The 18,012-nt window shown below is 36.3% G+C and overlaps 1 protein-coding gene across 1 annotated transcript in view; it reads left to right on the forward strand.

Annotated features, from left to right (window-relative positions):
• The window catches only part of LOC113257094 (contactin-6), a 268,941-nt gene that overhangs the window by 38,786 nt on the left and 212,143 nt on the right, over positions 1-18,012 (forward strand). Inside the window, 1 exon segment of the mRNA XM_026501252.4 lies at positions 14,747-14,883. Coding sequence (XP_026357037.3) covers positions 14,829-14,883 — 55 coding nt within the window. The 5' untranslated portion in view covers positions 14,747-14,828.

An 18,012-nucleotide genomic window follows, 5' to 3' on the forward strand; every position in this document is an offset into this window, starting at 1 on the left:
ACTAAGTTCTGCTAAATCCTGCTCTGATATCTTCTCTGTGATAAAAGTTCTTGACACTTAGCAGAAGTTGATGTCTTGGTATTCTACCTGTGAATGGTAAGTCTGCAGGGGAGACGGAGGACTATGATATGTATCCTAGAAATTCAGCACGAGAGCTCAAAACTAGGTAGAGTGTGAATTATGAGCCACTAGTCACATAAAGCCTGATGGTCATGTCTCATAGCATGTTCTGCCCTGGGATATGTGGTACACAAAGGGAGGTTCTTGTTAATGCTGGTGGGAGCTATGTGCAAGCTTCCTCATGAATAGTTAGTCCTTCAGAGTCTAATCAAAGACTGCTTAGGGGGTTGTTCTCCTTGAGTTAATGGAAGTATGAGTGTTCAATGAAGGGAAATTAGCCCCAGAAGACAGGGAAGCAAATTAAACCTTTATTTTGATTTGAATTGGGAGTAAATAAAGTGTTCACTGCTCACTAAATTCAAGTGAAGTTAACATGTGAGAATGAATGGAGACAAACTTCTCTTGTGTGTCAGGGAAGACCTCAGGGCACTTTGCACCCAGGAATCTCCTGGGGCAGAGCTGAGATGGAGGTGGCCATTCATCATACTCCGGGGGTGATGGGGATTTTCAGTAAATGCCGTATCAATGTAGTTAAATCTTCCCAGAACCAATAAAAATGCCCTTGCCTTTTCTACCCTCTATTACAAGTAATTGCTATTCATCTACTTATGGATATCTTGGAAGTAGTCACAGAGTACTTGGAGTGCCTGGGGGATGAAAAGTTTGAAGGAAAAATGTAGCTGTACATCATTGGCATTCATGAGAAAATTCACATTAGATGTTTGAAAGGCAGGTCCCCAGGAGGCAATAGAGAAATCAGGAACAATATTGTGCCAAAAATACTACGGTGGCTGGGACATCAGGGAGTTTATGTCAGGTAGAGTGAAGGAAAGCATTTTGGAAAGAAAAGATGTATGTGCTTTTCTATATGCATTTAGTTTATTTATATGTGTACATCCCCTGAAAAACTAGTATGTTCTGGGAATTGACAACCAGATTGGGCCTGAAACTTGTGAAATATGCAGCTGTGCTTGTATTTCTTTGACTCTAAAACCTCTGAATAACATCTTGCAACATGATCAATACACTTTCAGACTCATATCCTTTTAAATCTGTTTGTAACCAGTAAGCCAAAAATGTCTTGTACCCGGGTACCATTTTACATTTGGGAAGGCAGATTTAAGCCACTAGAAACCCCGATGCAGAATCTGAAGTTGTTGACTTTTTCTGAAAGTTATGCACCTCCTCTGGGACCTAAAGATCGATTGTCCCATTGATGTCATACCAGACACATGGGTAAAAAAAAGATATGAAGAGGTGGGTGGGTGATACCATCCTTGCCTGGAGTCACTTTAGTGCAAAAAGAATTCTTCCTTCACATATATTCTCATTCTCAACTGTTCAGTCACTTGAAGGCAGGTAGTCCAGGTTAAGCCTACTTATTTCTGTTCACTCCCCTTATTTAAAAGGTCTAGTGTATCACCTTCAAGGAGATTATGCTAAATTCTATCAAGATAACAAAGAGAAGAGTAACTCTCAAAATTATTATTGCTTCTGGATTGCTTTTTCCGTAACACCCTGAAATAAATTTAAATCTCTCCTAAGTACCAACAAATCACCCATTCACTCAGTGAATTAATGTAACTTAACCCTTCCCATGTACAAGGACACATACACAAACACACACACACACACACACAAAATAGATCATGAAAAAGCAGACATACCTTAAATGTTTCATTCATTCCTTCATTAAAGATAAATCAATTAGAAGTTGAAAGGAAAGCAAAAGCATTTCTAAGTGAAGGTATAATAAAAATCTTCATGGAATAAAGGTCATCGGATCTTGGTAGAATGCTAAAATTAGAGAATTCTGGGAAGATGGACCAACATAATCAAAGATAGAAGCATCCTTGAAAATGACCTGATCTTTCAAATTTGGTTTTTTTGTACTTAATAATGATGATAATGATGACAGTAATAATAGCAACTATTATTTGTTGAGCCCTGATTTCATCTGGACGCTCTTCTAAAGCAGTTTATATGAATGAACATGTCCTCAACTCAAACCTGGAAAGAAGCTATTATTATTATCCTCATTTTACTGAGGAGGAAACTGAGGCACAGAAGACCTAAGTAACCTGTACCAAGTCCCTCCCTTAGTGAGAGACAGAGGCTGGACTTTGGTTACAAAGCATGGGCTTTTACCTACTACTGCCTTCTCTTGAGGAGCCCAGCAGAGCCACTGTGCCAATGACTAGTTTTCTTCTCATTTCCCTTCAGACATGGATGGTCTGACAGAACCAATGCCATCTTTGAGAGCAACTCTCTGCTCTTATTCTCACTACAGCCCCTCCTTCCTTAGACCATTTCCCCAATTACCTTCACATTCAACCTGCCTCCTGTGTTAGAAACCAATTAATATTCTTTTCAGAGTAATTCTAAGCACATATATCCAGATAGCTGACAACAATCCTTTGCTTCCTGTATATAATAGGAAAAGGGCCCTTGTCTTGAAATCAAAAGATCTGGGTACAAGGTCCAGCTCAGGGACATACCATCTATGTGCTTTTGACCTAATAATACTTGAAGTAGTGTTACATTATTGGAAAGTTACCCTCTTACTTGTCTCTGTTGAATTGCCTGCTCTCTCATCTCAATTTAGAATTCTGAGACCCAAAATGTTGCTGAACTTAACTGAAATTATGTCAGTGATTACAAGCAGTGGTGGACTCTCTCTGCCTTTGGATTCCTGTTCAATTCCCCCTTCCCCCAACACCAGGCCAGTCTACCCTTGGGAACGCTCTGCAGAAGGCACCGAGTATGGTTTTCACATCCTCTCTTAACTCCCTCCCCACTGTTAATAGCTCACAAGACTCTCCCCTTGATCTGATGCAAATTAGGCTTACAGTTTTGTCCCAAGTCATCATAGGATACATAAATAAAACAGTGCTTTTATAAGAGTATGCACACTTTATCCTGTGTGGGTCTAGGAAAGTTAGTTAACCTCTCTGAGCCTTACCTTCTTTTTCTTGGTAATTTAAGAAATCAAAATGAGACATTTTATTTGAGAAAGCACCGTTCACACTATAGATCAGCTTACAAAAGTGGGTACTATTTATATGAACATGAGTTTTAAGTATTAGAAGGCAGTTAAGTCCTCTTAGTAAGAGGGCAAGAAGCAGATGTGAAGTGGGGGAAATCAGTGACAATATCTTAGTGCCCTCCCCTTGGGAAAGTGTCTGGTCAGGTCAACAGGTGCATTTATTTTGCCTGCAAAGACTGTCTCCAAAGGTGATAGAATGTGCCAAGGTCTGGGCATGAGGTTGGTCCCCCATGCCTCTTGCTATAGTCTCTCCTCTCATGGCCCATGTATTTAACCAGAATAACAAACCTTCAACAAAAAAGACTGATCCACACTTCTGTAACTTCAAAAAGCCAAGGAACGGGGCACTTAAGAGACTGAGGTGTAATGGCATTCCCTGTTCCCAAATGAGTTATTTTTTTCTCCTTTTTATTTTTATTATTTTCAAAATTCTAGCCTCTCAATAACAGAGGAATTTCCCAGACTTTTGCAGCAACAGTGTTGACAGGCAACTGCATTTTCCTCCTGAGGCGACTCCTATTTCCGTGAGGTCAGGACTGCCAATGGGAGCACATATCAGGGGACAGGTTGATGGAAGAGAAGGCAAAAGGTCCAATTGTCCAGGGGCCAGGGACCGTGAACCTTAGCCAAAGGGAACAGAATGGAATCAGTGTACATCCTGCTGTGAGTGTTCACTATTTTTTTCACCCTTTCTCCCTTAATGGATAGCCTTGGAAAAAAGTGTGTTCTTTCTCAGCAGAGTACCTACAACTGCATAATTTTAATGTATTCATGATAATATGAATATATAGATTTTCTTTTAATAATTCTCTTCCAGGTAGGTCAGAAAATTCACACATCCAGGCATTAAAAAAGAAGATATGCCATTAAGTGTGGTCAGAAAATCACTGATTCTCATGAAAGTGATTAGAATCCAGCCAATTTTCCTAATCAGTTATGCAGGAGAGAAAGACACTTTAGTCATTTAATCCCTGATGTATATCTTGGGCTTTTTCCAATTTAGAGAGCTCTCTCAAATCCTTTATTTAGGTGATCCATGAAAAAATTAGGAACAGTCAGTGCAACAGATACTACTATCCCAGTATTTACTGTGAGCAACCTGAGAACAGAGTTTATAAGACTTACTCAGATTCTGTCACTAGCTGTTGGCAGAGATGGGACTTGGAGATCTTTGCATTTCTGGTCCAGGGCTCTTTTGTCTGAATCAGGTTTTTCAAAGTGCTTCTTTGGAGCATTTACCCTAGGAAAAGCACTGTAGAAAACAGAATCCAAGGATCCTGGAAGCCTGAGCAACACTATATACCATACCTTTGTCTTCAAATGTTATGATCTACCTTGAAATAGCAGAGACAGTGGAAAATCCTGCAGGAATTTGTTCACCTTATTTAACCTTGTGTTTTGCATAGTATTTGACTACATGCTACTTTTTTTAAAAAGCCTGAAAAGCCCACGATGGGAACCCTTGCCCAGTGCCATATAGCTTTATAGCAATTCAGGTTCTTCACACCGAAGGAGGAATCATCCATTTGCGACTATAACAGGGAGAGATCTTTTCTTTTTGAAGCCTAAGAAATTTGAGCTGTGTCTCGCAGAGCCAGATTTGGGCAAAACTGTAAAGCCTATAAAATTGACCATTGTGGTGGAAAGCACAGACTCAGGATTCAAACAGACACTGGTCAGATGAGGGACTTTGCTGATTAGTTGGCTACACTTTGTCCAATTCCTAACCCCTCCCAGCTTTAGTCCCCTCAACTGTGTAATGAGAGCCATCATTGTACATATCTCGTAGGACTGCTGAGAAAATTAGATGAGACAGTGCACATACAACATAGAGCCTGGTGAGTGTTCAAAAAGTCATATTGCTATTCTTCCTGTGATCTTCCCTTTCAGCCAGCCCCCTGGTATCTCATTCTTTCTCCTCCTCCTTCTATTTCTCTGTGCTGTCATACAATCCAAAAGGACTCTGCTTCCAGCTTTCTCACCCAGGTGGTGTCAGGCAGAGATGGCAGAAACCAAGCAAGTGGCAGGAAAGAGTGAGATGGGATGGGTCAGGGACAGTTGAGGTCCCCCAGACACAGGTAAACAGTGGAAAAGGGCCAAGCACTCCTGAAACTGGTTGCTGTTAATGCATTTTTATAGTATTGTTACTGTGTGGAAGTGTGGACCCAGTGATGCCAAATCTTCAGATTTTAAAAAAATTCTTTCTTTAAATTCAATTTAGTTAAGATATACTGTATTATTACTTTCAGAGGTAGAATTTAGTGATTCATCAGTTGCACAGAACACCCCGTGCTCATTCCATCAAGTGCCCTCCTTAATGCCCATCGCTCAAATTATCCCTCCCCCCAATTCACCTACCCTCCAGCAAGCCTCAGTTTGTTTCCTAGGGTACAGCGTCTCTTATAGTTTGCCTCCCTCTCAATTGTCTTATTTTATTTTCCTTCCCTTCCCCTATGTTCATCTGTTTTGTTTCTTAAATTCCACATATGCGTGAAATCATGTGGTATTTGTCTTTCTCTGTTGGACTTATTTCGCTTAGCATAATACCCTCTAGTTCCATCCGTGTCCTTGCAAATGGCAAGATTTCATTGTTTTTGATGGCTGAGTAATACTTCATTATATATATCTCCATTCATGTGTTGATGGACATCTGGGCTCTTTGCATAGTTTAGCTATTGTGGACATTGCTGCTATAAACATTGGGGTGCAGGTACCCCTTCAAATCACTATGTTTGTATCCTTTGAATAAAAACCTAGCAGTGCAATTGCTGGGTCACAGGGTAGCTCTATTTTTAACTTTTTGAGGAATCTCCATACTGTTTTCCAGAGTGGCTGTAACAGCTTGCATTCCCATCAACAGCGTAAGAGGGTTCCCCTTTCTCGGCATCCTCTTCAACACCTGTTGTTTTTTGAATTGCTCATTTTAGCCATTTGGACCGGTGTGAGGTTCTTTAAATATTTCTTTAGATATTTAAAGAGAAACCCAAATGTTCATTTTTATGTGGGTTTCCCAGTGTTTACATACTCTGCTACAAAAATCTGGCTTTTGGACCACCATCTAATGAACCCTGGTCCAGAGGATTTCTGGCTTCCTTATCTTATAAAGAGTTAAAAAGCTACAGGTTTAGAAGGGCTTAAGAGGCCATCTGGTTTAACCTTCTCCTTGATGCAAAAATGCCCTCTATAATATCCAGAAAAGGTGTCATCTAGCTACTCTTATATACTCCTAGTCATAAAGAACTTGGTATCTCAAGGAGAAAAAATTTCACTTTTACTCTTGTAGGAACAATTTCATAGAATACTCATGTAAACCCCATGCAGGAGATAATACTTTTTCCGTTATAATTATCATGAAACTCAGGCTCAGAGAGGCTATTTTGCTTCCTCTAAAGTCACAAAGCTATTAAGTATCTGTAGGTTGTGAGATAAAAGCCCAGACTGCCTAGGTTTTCAAGCCAGTACACTTAACCACTGGCTAAACAATTCTACTTGTTAAAATGCTCTGGGCTGATACTAAGCTGAAATTTGCTGCCCTGGAATGTCTACCCTTTGGTCACAGTTCTGCTCTCCTGAGACACAAATAATAAGTCTAATCCTTCTTCCACAAGACAGCCCTTCAAATATTTGAAGATGGCTCTTCTCTGCCTGCTAAATCCTCTCTTCTCCAGGCTAAACACACTCATTTCTTCTACTGACCCTCATAAATTGCTAGGCACTTCATCATCCTCGCCCTGCTCCCAGGAGGGAGTTTCAATTTGTCAAAGTTCTTCTTAAACCATGATGTTTAGAAGAGAATACAATCCCCCTATATGGTTACATAAGTGCAGGTTAAGACAGAAATAACACCTCCCTTGTTTTGACCACTATGCTTTTATTAATGCAATCTTGGTTATATCCGATTTTTGAAAACTATTTAAAAAAATAGGCAAATATAAAATGTTGGCCTAGAATCACTCCATACGTGTATGTTGTGTCCTTTTTTAACCATTGATTGATGTAAAGTCAATTTTCCCCACTCCACTCCAATTCTAAATAAGTAGATCAATTCTTTAAACCTAAATATAAGACTTAATATATATTTCAATTAAATATGATTTATTAGATTTAGGTAATGTTTTGGCCTATACTGATCTGTTTTGTTTTGTTTTTAAGTTGGAAAATGTAGCAAAGCAGAAACATTTTTTAAAAAAATTCTCATATTCCAACTACCTTTTTTTAGGCACAGAAGAAAGTAAAAGGTTTTTTTTTTCCTCTGCCGTTCTAATACTGCTCCCCAGATTTTATACTTTCCCCAAAACAAAACAAAAATACTTCACACACGTATCTGTTTTAATAGGATCTTGCTATAAATATTCTTGTTTTGATTATTTCTTTTATTTGTAATGATGAGGCAAAAAAGTGAAAAGAAAAAGCTGTTTAACATATGTGGGTGTGTGTGTGTATAATCATATATATCATTATTATATATATATATTTTATACAGTAGCAAAGTTCAAAAATATATAGATTATAAATAATGGAATAAATGCATACACTTCATTTTTCGTAATCCCAATATTTCTGAAATTTGTTATGATATGTTAACTATCCCTCTCAGCTTTCTGTCGTTCCAGGGATTAATCAAATATTCAGGAGGCTTGGGCTAAGAACTTAACCAACAGAAACTATTCTCCATATCATTCGTTAGCCAGGGATTGGTAAACTGCAACCTTGGACTAAACTCTATCCTTGATTGTTTTTTGGTAAATAAAGTTTTATTAGAACACAGCCACTCCATTTGTTACTGTCTTGTCTATGGCTGCTTTTATGTTACAATAGTCCAGTTTAGGTAGTGGTGACAAAGGCCAAATGATCTGCAAAACCAAAAATATTTACTATCTGGTCCTTTACAGAAAAAGTTTCCCAACTTCTGTTTTCGTGGTTGGTTAGCAGTCCATTCGTTCTATTACACTGGGAACTAAAACTGGCATATCCCTATCTCTATGTTAAATGATACTGAAAGCAAAAAATCATTTAGTTATTTGCTTCAGGAAATATTTGCTTCTACAGGATAAAACTTACATTTCAAGACGCACATCAAGAGTCTCACCTCATGGTGCCCATCAATCCAAAGCTATAATCCATAAACTATGCCCAGTCCTACTCAGGTTCTCGTCTTGCAAGAATAACTTTAAAATCACTCAGCTCAGGCTGTAAAATCCTATACATATATCATCCATTACTTCTCCTTATGAGGTAGTGCTAAGACTGTGTCAAGTTATGTTGTCCTTTTCTGCAGTAAGTCTAATAAACTTGGATGTGGCTGAACAGATATTTCTTGTCACCCTTTTAGGAGTGGAGAGTGGACATTACAAAGCCTCCAAACTAGTATCACCCATCCTGCATTCTCTTATGCTGATTAATGTAAACACCGAGAGCATTCCTATGAGGTATAATTATGTACATTTTACATTTGGGAAAATGGACCCACAGAATCTGAAGCTATTTAGACTTGGGTGGCATGTCCTGTGTCGTAGATCAAGGGGGATAACTAGTGAGGAGAACCCTCTGTCAGGGTTGTGCCAGCAAGTCCCAAGTCTATTCTAGGTCCTGAACTGAATTGGAATAAACATTTACCTGGTCTTAGGCCTCAGTGTCCTCATCTATGCAAGCAAAGGGCTGGCCTATCTCATCTATACAGTTTCTTTAAATTCTGCAATCCATCGAAAGTATGATTTTTCAGCAGTTAGAAAATCAGTTTTTCCGCACTAATCTCTTTCAGTGAGACTCCTCAAGCAAGAGGCATCAGAGATTGACTGTATTGAAGACTGAGTTGAGTTCTACAGCTTTTTGCTCTAATAACAACAACAAAAACGTACAAATGATTCTAACTATTTTCCTAACAGACATATTTGCATTTATTTCATGCTGTTAACAACTTAACATGTAATCATGCCTCCTCTAAGAAAAGAAGTAATAATTCTTCTGTGATTGCATTAAACACACTGTGTTACATCTTTCTACTAATCTATCATCTATTATGACTGCCTATTTTGAGAGCTGGCATAACAATTATCATAAGTGATAGCATTATATTCTGAAAACAAGGAATGTGATGGTACAATTTATCTTGCTACTTTGCCTGACTTAATGGCAGTTGGGGTTTCCTAGTCCAAGCCAGATTTTTTGCAGATCATAAATATTTCATCTTTTAATTTATTATTGATTTAGTCTGATAGTAAATAACTCCATGAATGCTGAGGTTGGAAATCTGTTTTAAAAATTGTTAAGCATATTCTCTTCTGTCTGTGGAATTTGATTGCACTGAAATACAACAGTGAAGGTACCTGAAGAAAATAGATTTGGGATTTTTAATGTATCTGATACAGTTAATTAACTGGTCAATTAAAAACAAAAGGGCAGTTAGTGCTGAGCACATTTGTTCTGATGATGAACACACAATCTGAAAATGGATCTTGATCTCTGCTACAAAATTCTTTAATGTCAAAGCAGTGTTCCTGTAAGTAGAGGAAGAATAGAGCCCATTAGGACTAATGCAGTTTCAACTACGGTTTTCTTTCATGCTAAAGCAACATAAGTGAGACCCAGTTAGAAAGAGAAGTTGGCCAATACTTTAAGTAGTATTCCTGCATGGGCCTTTCTATCACCCTGTATTTAGAGCCATTCCAATCACCAAGCCATTCAGTAGTAGCAAGTTTGTTTTATTTTTTCTATCAAAATGAGAAAATCATTTCATATAGTACAGAAGGTGTAAGGAACAGTTATAATTTGTAATTGACCTGAGGATTTCTATAGAGTGTGTATTAATGAACATAGTTCTCCATTACCCAGACTGGTATCACCTACATATCTCTATTGTTAAAGAGCATCACATTGAGAGTTGGACAGGAATAACTTCCCATGTTTTCCTTCTGTCCTTCAGTGTGATATATAGGTCATCTTAAGCATTCTCTGAAGCTTGTGAGTATGGTTGGTGAATATCCACTAGAATCCTGTATGAGCCCCTTTCAAAGGCTTGTTACAGAGCTACACATGAACATTCACCCCTGCCTTTAAATATAAATAAATATATATATAAATATATACTTATATTTATATATTTATTTATTTATTTATTTATTTACTTAAGAGGGTGGGGGAAGGGGGACAGAGGGAAAGAATCTTTTAAGCAGACTCCCCACTGTGCGCAGAGCCTGATGCAGGGCTTGATCCCATTACCCATAAGATCATAACCTGATTCAAACCCAAGAGTCAGATGCCTAACTACCTGATTCACCCAGGGGCTCCATATCCTGCCTTTTTTTTTTTTTTTTTAAACTCCTCTCCCTAGTTCCCAGTGCAAACAGATGTTGGAAACCTCTTTAAAAAACAAAACAAAACAAAACAAAACAAAACTTTATCTTTTGATAAATCCCATTGTCTCCCATGTCTGCCAGAAAAACACAGTTGAACAGCCCCCCCCCCCACCAGAATATCCCTACTGCTTAAGGTTTAGCCAATACTTGACTTTCCTAATTAATTCCTGGTTTACTGGCAGTTGTATGCAATTCATAGACTGATGGATGGTTTTATAGCCAAGGGGTAGATTGAGTGATAGCTTTCCAATTCTAAAAAAGCAATTATTCTAAACCATACAAAGAAACTGTTAGTGTTGTCTGGGTTAAGAATAATTAGTGTTGGGTATGACCTCAGGGTCACAACAATTGTTTCTGAGTTCTTCTCTTACCTGCTTTCTGGGGTCACATGCTTGTCAACAACACATGGTACAAAGAGGTCAATTTAAGGCAGGACACTCACTGGCTGAAGCTACTGCAAAATACAGGACCCATTTTTTTTCTGGTAAACAGATGATATTTTTGCTGAGTATAAATACATAGGGTTAAAGAAATAAAGTGCCACAATAGAATACCGAAATCTTTATAGCCAAATATATTTTAGAGTTTAGAATATATTAGAATAGGGATGAGCAAAAGAACTTCCAGAAACTTAATCTGTAAAGGTCCAGATAATAAATATTTTCTTGAGGGTCATATGGTCTCATATGGTATAACTATTCAACTCTGCCTTTGTAGCACAAAAATAGCCATACACAGTACATAAATAAACAGGCATGTTGGGTTCCAGGGAAACTTTATTTACAAAGATAGACAAGGGACCAAATTTTGTCATCATTCTGTAGTTTGCTGATCCCTATTTTAGCCTTTAGAAAGACACTGTGGTATAATTTCATATGTATTTAGACAACACCTCCAGTGGGCAACAGCTCTATCAACCAGCATTTCTGGTTCAGCAGCAAAACATGTAAGTACTCTATAATAAGTTGGATAAAACAGACTGAACAGACTCACATTAATTCAGGACAGGTTTTACCACCCAGTGAATTTTGCTATCCAACTTACAAGGATATTTTAACTTTCAGAGATTAAAAAAACAAAACATATTTTGGAATTGCAAGAAAGGAATTGTGAACCTATGCACATTCTTCTGTTGAAGTGTTTGAAATTAATGCTTTTGCATTGAGAAATTCCATGAGATCAAAAGGAAACACACATGGTCTGGAGAGGACAAAGTTTGTTCAGTAAAAATACAATAGTGATCTTAGCAATTGGGTCTTGAACCAAGATACCCACTTTTCCAGGTCAAAATGATGTTTAAAAGATTGCATGGCCTAAAAACCTCACCTAAAACAAAATGCTGGTGATGCATTTTTGAAACTTTTTTTAGAGCTTCTGGAAATTCTTTTAAGTTTATATATTGGCCTCCTTTATTTTGCCTCAAGCAATCTTCAGGATTCTAGGAGCCTAGAAATAATTCCTTTGGCTATTTTGTGTGTCAGTGACCAACATAAATTTTACCTACTGAATATTTCTAGGCCATTTGTCTGTGAGTAAATAACCAGACTCTTCTAATCTGGATGGCTCTCATTGAGCCAGAGTATTCTCCTTCCTCATGTAATTTAAACTTTTACGAATGGAACTTTTACAAATGACAACCGATGTATAAATAATAGCTATTAACCTATCTTTATAGAGTTTTGCCAAATAAAATATCTCCTGGGCTTTTTCCCATTACAGGATGCTGGTAAACACTCAGATGGTAAAGGGAAATATTTTATACACTGGGTTGAATCAAACAATTTTGGAATATTAGACCTGGAAGAAACATAAAGGTAATCTCTAGCTCAAACCTCTCTATTTTCATAAGAGGAAAATGGCAGTCAATGTGATTATAAATGAATCACCCAACATTACTCACCTGGTTAAGAGAAAGAGACAATAGTAGAAACAATGTCTCTAGGTTTCCAGTTTAGTGTTTTTCTTGGTAATACTAGATTGTTTGGCTATCAGATACAAACCAAGCACATATTATGGAATAACTGTAAGCTCTTCATTACATACCACACCAAGTATTATAAGCAAGTATTATATATGGTGCTTCTCTTCAAGGTAAGGTATGAAAGCTCTGGCAATACAGTGGAGCCTTTGATAAATACAAGTCTCAGGGGGTATATATCAGTCAGTTTGGTCTGGCATCTTTGAGAAACACTTCATATAAATTCAGGGTGAAGAATGAATGTACTATTTCGATGATTTTGCTTGCAAGAGGTAAACATACAACATAAACTGGTTAGGCAAAAATTTCATTTTATTGGTTCACATCTGGAAATTCTGGGGGTGTAGGCATGGCAGATGGTTTCATAATTTCATGGTATCAGATATGATTATAGGTTTTTTGAATGGCAGAATACAACACAATAACACTCAGAGATACAAAACTGGGATAGATGAAGCAGAACTCTTGTTTCTTACAGATTCAGATGAGACAAGGGCCATGCAGGGGAGTGTACCCAGGGACAGGATAAAAGCAAGCTGGGAGAGTAGGAAGCAGCTCATCTGTATCAGGTGGGGTAAAGTTAGCTAGATTTTGTGGGCTTTTGTGACATTGGGTATTTTGAATAATTATACCAGTCCAAAGAAGAAGGAACCATTCCTGGGTGTTAGGTATCTGGATGGTATCATCTATCCCTCTTTCTCCTTTTCCAACCTTGTCTCATGCCATTGTCCTTCTGATGTCATGAAACTGGTTCTTTTTCAGATCTTTGAAAATGTAAAGTTAGTCCTGCCTCAGGATCATGTCCTACTTTTTCCCTTTTGCTTAGACTGCTAAGTCTCATTCCTCATCCTATCCCATTTTAACTCCTGCAGACCTACACACCCTATACCGTATATACCCACTCTTTGCCTGGCTAAGAGCTACCTGTCCTTCAAGCTTCAGCTCAAAATGCTACTTGAACCCCATCCTATGGATCTCATAGATTTCATTTTTTAGTTCAAAATATTTACTGTATTTACCACACATAAACATTCAGCAATGTATATATATATCTATGTTTGGTTTTGTTGTTTTGTTAAATGTTTGTGTCTCTCATAAGATGGCAGGACTGAATATTAATTATTTCCCTTGGATTTTTATTCCTTGATTAAATTTGAAAGCATTTAACTTAGATTTTGTAAAAACTTACAGTTGAATATAGTCAGTTTTTTACTTTAGTTGGAGTAATTAGCAACAGAAAGAAAAGAAAGGGTTTCAAAATTTAAAAATATAGCAGGAAATGTTCAAAATTTCATTCTCCGCTAGCATCACATATAAAATCCACATACTTCCAAAAGTATTTGAAGTTACAAGAAATATATATAAATATATATATATATGTTAAAAAGTCCCAAAGGGTCCTATCATTTGATATATAATCATTTATCAAATGTAACCTAGTTGAGTTTATTCTGAACTTATTCTACATATATGTATTTTTGAGATCGTGAGTTTTAAGAGTCTCCTTATTAGATTTCTCTTTTGGAGTAAAGAACACAAAACACTTTGTCTTAATTTCATTTATCATCAGATAGCTTAACTGCCAAAATAAATTAGAGAAAATTATGATGTAACACCACAGGAAAAGCATGTCTCATATTTGAAAGATAACACTTCCAGAAATTCATTTATTGCACAAATTTTATAGTACAATATTAGTTTTAGTTCTAGTAACATTAGGAAAGATCATGTTTCTTAATGAATATATTCTCAAAAATAGTAATAAAAAAACTTAGAAAAGTCCACGAAATTTATAAATTCACTGTTAATACATATAAGATAGAGTAATATTTTATCCTACTTCTAATGGCATAGAATCAAAAATAAGAGCAACAACAGAATTACAAGAGTTGGTTTAATATGTTTTTAATCCTCATTAACATTTCAAAAGCAATTAAACTCAAAATTATATTAGTGAAGTTTTAATCTATATAATACATTCAATTGAATTGCATTCTACTCCATTATCTACTACATCAAATCTCAGAGCAAATGAATGTGTATCTAAGGTATGAACTGAAATTATGGAAATATGAATTGAAATTACTGTAACTTTGCAAAATATATGTAAAAGGTAGACATTTAGGTTGCTTTATTTTGGGTAAAAATAGTTTCATAATTAATCAAATAATATGCAAAAATTCATATACATTTTAAAGTATTCATGTTTGTATATTTATCATTTCACGACAATTTTGTTTCTTTCAGACTCTTGAGCTACTGACTGGAAGATAGACATTTTTTTTTCCTGCTGATTGTATGGGAGAAATTTTGACCTTAGAAAGTGGAAATGAGGTTGCTATGGAAACTGGTAATTCTGCTGCCACTCATAAATACTTGTACAGGTAAAGTGTTCTATTATTATGAGTTTTGATTGATAATCTATTGGCATTTTATTTTTTTTCATATGCGAAGCAATTTTCAAATGCATAATACTTATGTTGTTTGAATTACTAAGTGATAAACAAAAATTTTAAGGTAATTTCTATGGCTAATATAGAATCCTTAAAAATGCATCAAGCTCTATTTTTAAACAGAACTAACATTTCAATTATAAACTGTCAAATATGAAATTTTTATTGTAAAAGGATGCAATTAAATGATTTTTGCATCAATAAGCAATGAAGAATAGTTATTTTTTATTTCCTGTATAGTGAAGTCTTTATAAATTAAGGTTGAAATACCTATTTTCTCTCAAATTTAAAATTCGGTATAAAAAAAGCTATATTGAAATAGAAGAAAAAGTGACACAGAATGTTATATCAAAACTAGAAATAACCTTTGAAATTGTTCTTTCCATTTCAATGATACATGTTCTTTTACTCAACTAGTATTGGTGTGTCAGTTAGCTTTTGCTGTGTAACAAACCACCCTAAATCTAAGTAAAGTAAGAAATAACCATGTATTTAGTTGACAAGTATGAAAGTTGGCAATTTAAGGTAGGCTCCCTTGGGGCTGTTCTTTTAGTTTTGGCTTGGGCAAATAACATCCGTGGTCAGCTCCTGGGTCGTCTGGGACCAGGCTGGTGAAGGACATTCTTAGCTGAGACAACTGGGCTGCCTCTGCCTCGGTTCAAATGATCTCCCATCCTCTGTGGCTCTGGGCTCTTTCACATAGTGACTGCTTAGAGTGCCAAGAGAAATTAGGAGCACACAAAATATCATGATGCTGAGACTTGTAACTGGCATAGTGTCATTTCTGCTCCATTCTTTTAACCGCTCTAAGTCCAGATTTGAGGGGTTTGGAAATATACTTCATCTCTTGATAGAAAAGCTGCAAAGCTATAATATAAAGGGGCATGGAAATAGAAAAGGGAATAATAGTGGCCATTTTTTCTAAATCATCAGCCACAGTCTGTTAAGATTGTGGAGTTCTAGTCTTAATTATCAAGTTTACCTGTATGAGTTGTCATAGAGTTTGGACATGAGTTAGATTGTCTGACTGTCAGAGCAACCCTTCTGCTATCATGCTGCTTCCCACCCACTGTGTGATAATGGGTACTTTTGAAGTTCATATATTTGTAAAAAAAAAAAAAAAAAAAAGGCAGTAATATATTGGGAGAACACAGAAACCAACATAGTAATTTACAAGCCAGAAAAGCAACAATTATAAGAGACACATATTTAATAGCATTCCAAGAAATAGAAAGATATACTAATCTTGAAAGCTATGAGAATGCTAAAATATGTAGAAATCAACCATTAGAATCAGAAAACCATACAAATAAAAGTATTTTTACCACTACAGAATCCAGTGTTTAGAAGTGCTATAGTCATATTTATTAAAGTGATGACATTATTTTGATTCATGTCACTTCTAACTCACTGTAACAAAGATTCAGAATTAAATAATAATGTCTCTTTTTTGGTAATAGATTAAAAAAGGGCAGAGCAGAGTCATCAAGGTGCCCCCAAATTATACACGTGTGAATAAGAAATTCTCTTCCTACTTCACATTTCAGCTTCCTGTCAAAATTTAGCATTAACATTTTGCCCTTTAAATATGTATATTGAATCAGCATAGTATCTCTAAAAGACCTTTTGTGTTAAATTCAAATAAATTATTAGTCTCAGAATGCATATCAGATCTGAGAAATCCTCCAATTCTTCTATTAACTTTTATTTATCCAAATTGAATGTGATTCAACATGTCCTTTTGCTTTAGTCTAAAGGGAAAAATAATCATATGTCCTTGGTGCACAATTTCCTTGTGAAAGAACAGATTGGATTTTTTTTTTTTTAAGCCATAGCTATTTAAATAAAGTAGTCTGAGCTAAACATTGTCCCAAAGGTAAGGATGTTGATATGATATACATAAGATAGTGTTGCTTTAAATTTGTTTGTTTGTTTTGGGGGTGGTGGTGTTGTTGTTTTGTTTGCTTTGTTTTTTTAGAGCTTTCATGATGTGTCTCCCTACTTGCAGATACTATGCTAGTTTGGAAAATTAGATTATCCGATGATGGAGTGCTCTTTCTATGCATATGTATAATATCTTCTTTGCTTTCCCAGAACTTACTTTTTATTAATTCTGAAAAGCTAACAAATCTTTTACAGTTTTCTGCTTTCTCCTTCTTATTTTCACTGGTATAATCTTTTGAAAATTTTAATATTTTGAATCTTCCCAGACTCTATATTTTTTTAAGATTTTATTTATTTATTTGAGAGACAGAGCGAGAGCAAGTGGGGGGGAGGAGCAGAGGAAGAGGGACAAGAAGATTGCATTGAGCACAGAGGCAGACCTGGGGCTTGATCTCACCACCCTGAGATCATGACCTGAGCTGAAACCAAGAGTCAGTCACTTAACCAACTGAGCCAACCAGGTACCCCCTAGACTCTAAATTAAAACAAAATTTTGTGCCCAAACTCTTCTCCAGTTTTCTTTTCATTTGTTTTCATTAAACTCACAACTTCTTCTATCACCTTTATTATAGACACAGATCCTTGAGCCGTTACTATAAATCATAGTCCATCTAGGCATATGTTATGATTCTGGAACATTTTTTAAATTGTGAGTGTTTAAAAGTTCTATTGTCCTATCTTAGTATTGTTTCAATATTGTGAGAAAGCTAAGGCCCATTTCATTAAGATACTAACTGCTAATCATATACTTCTGAATTATTTCATTAATGTGTGTGTTAGACTGAATAATGGCCCTCAAGAATATCTAGGTTCTAGTATCTGGAAATTGAGTTTTACATTAAATCACAAAATGGATTTTGAGGATGTGATTAAGTTAAAAAGATCTTGAGATGGATAGAGTTTTCTGAAAAATTTGTGTCGGAAGTCACAAGTGTCCTTACAAGAAAAAGGCAGAGGGGGATTTGGACACAGAGCAGACGACAATATGAAAACAGCAGAAAAAGATTTGAAGATACCATGTTCTTGACCTTAAGTATGGAGGAGGGGACTATCAGCCAGTGAATGAGAGGAATGAAGCTCTAGAAGCTAGAAAAGGCAAGGGAACCAATGGATTCA

Source organism: Ursus arctos, unplaced genomic scaffold, assembly GCF_023065955.2.
Source record: "Ursus arctos isolate Adak ecotype North America unplaced genomic scaffold, UrsArc2.0 scaffold_14, whole genome shotgun sequence".
In the NCBI taxonomy this organism is placed as follows: domain Eukaryota; kingdom Metazoa; phylum Chordata; class Mammalia; order Carnivora; family Ursidae; genus Ursus; species Ursus arctos.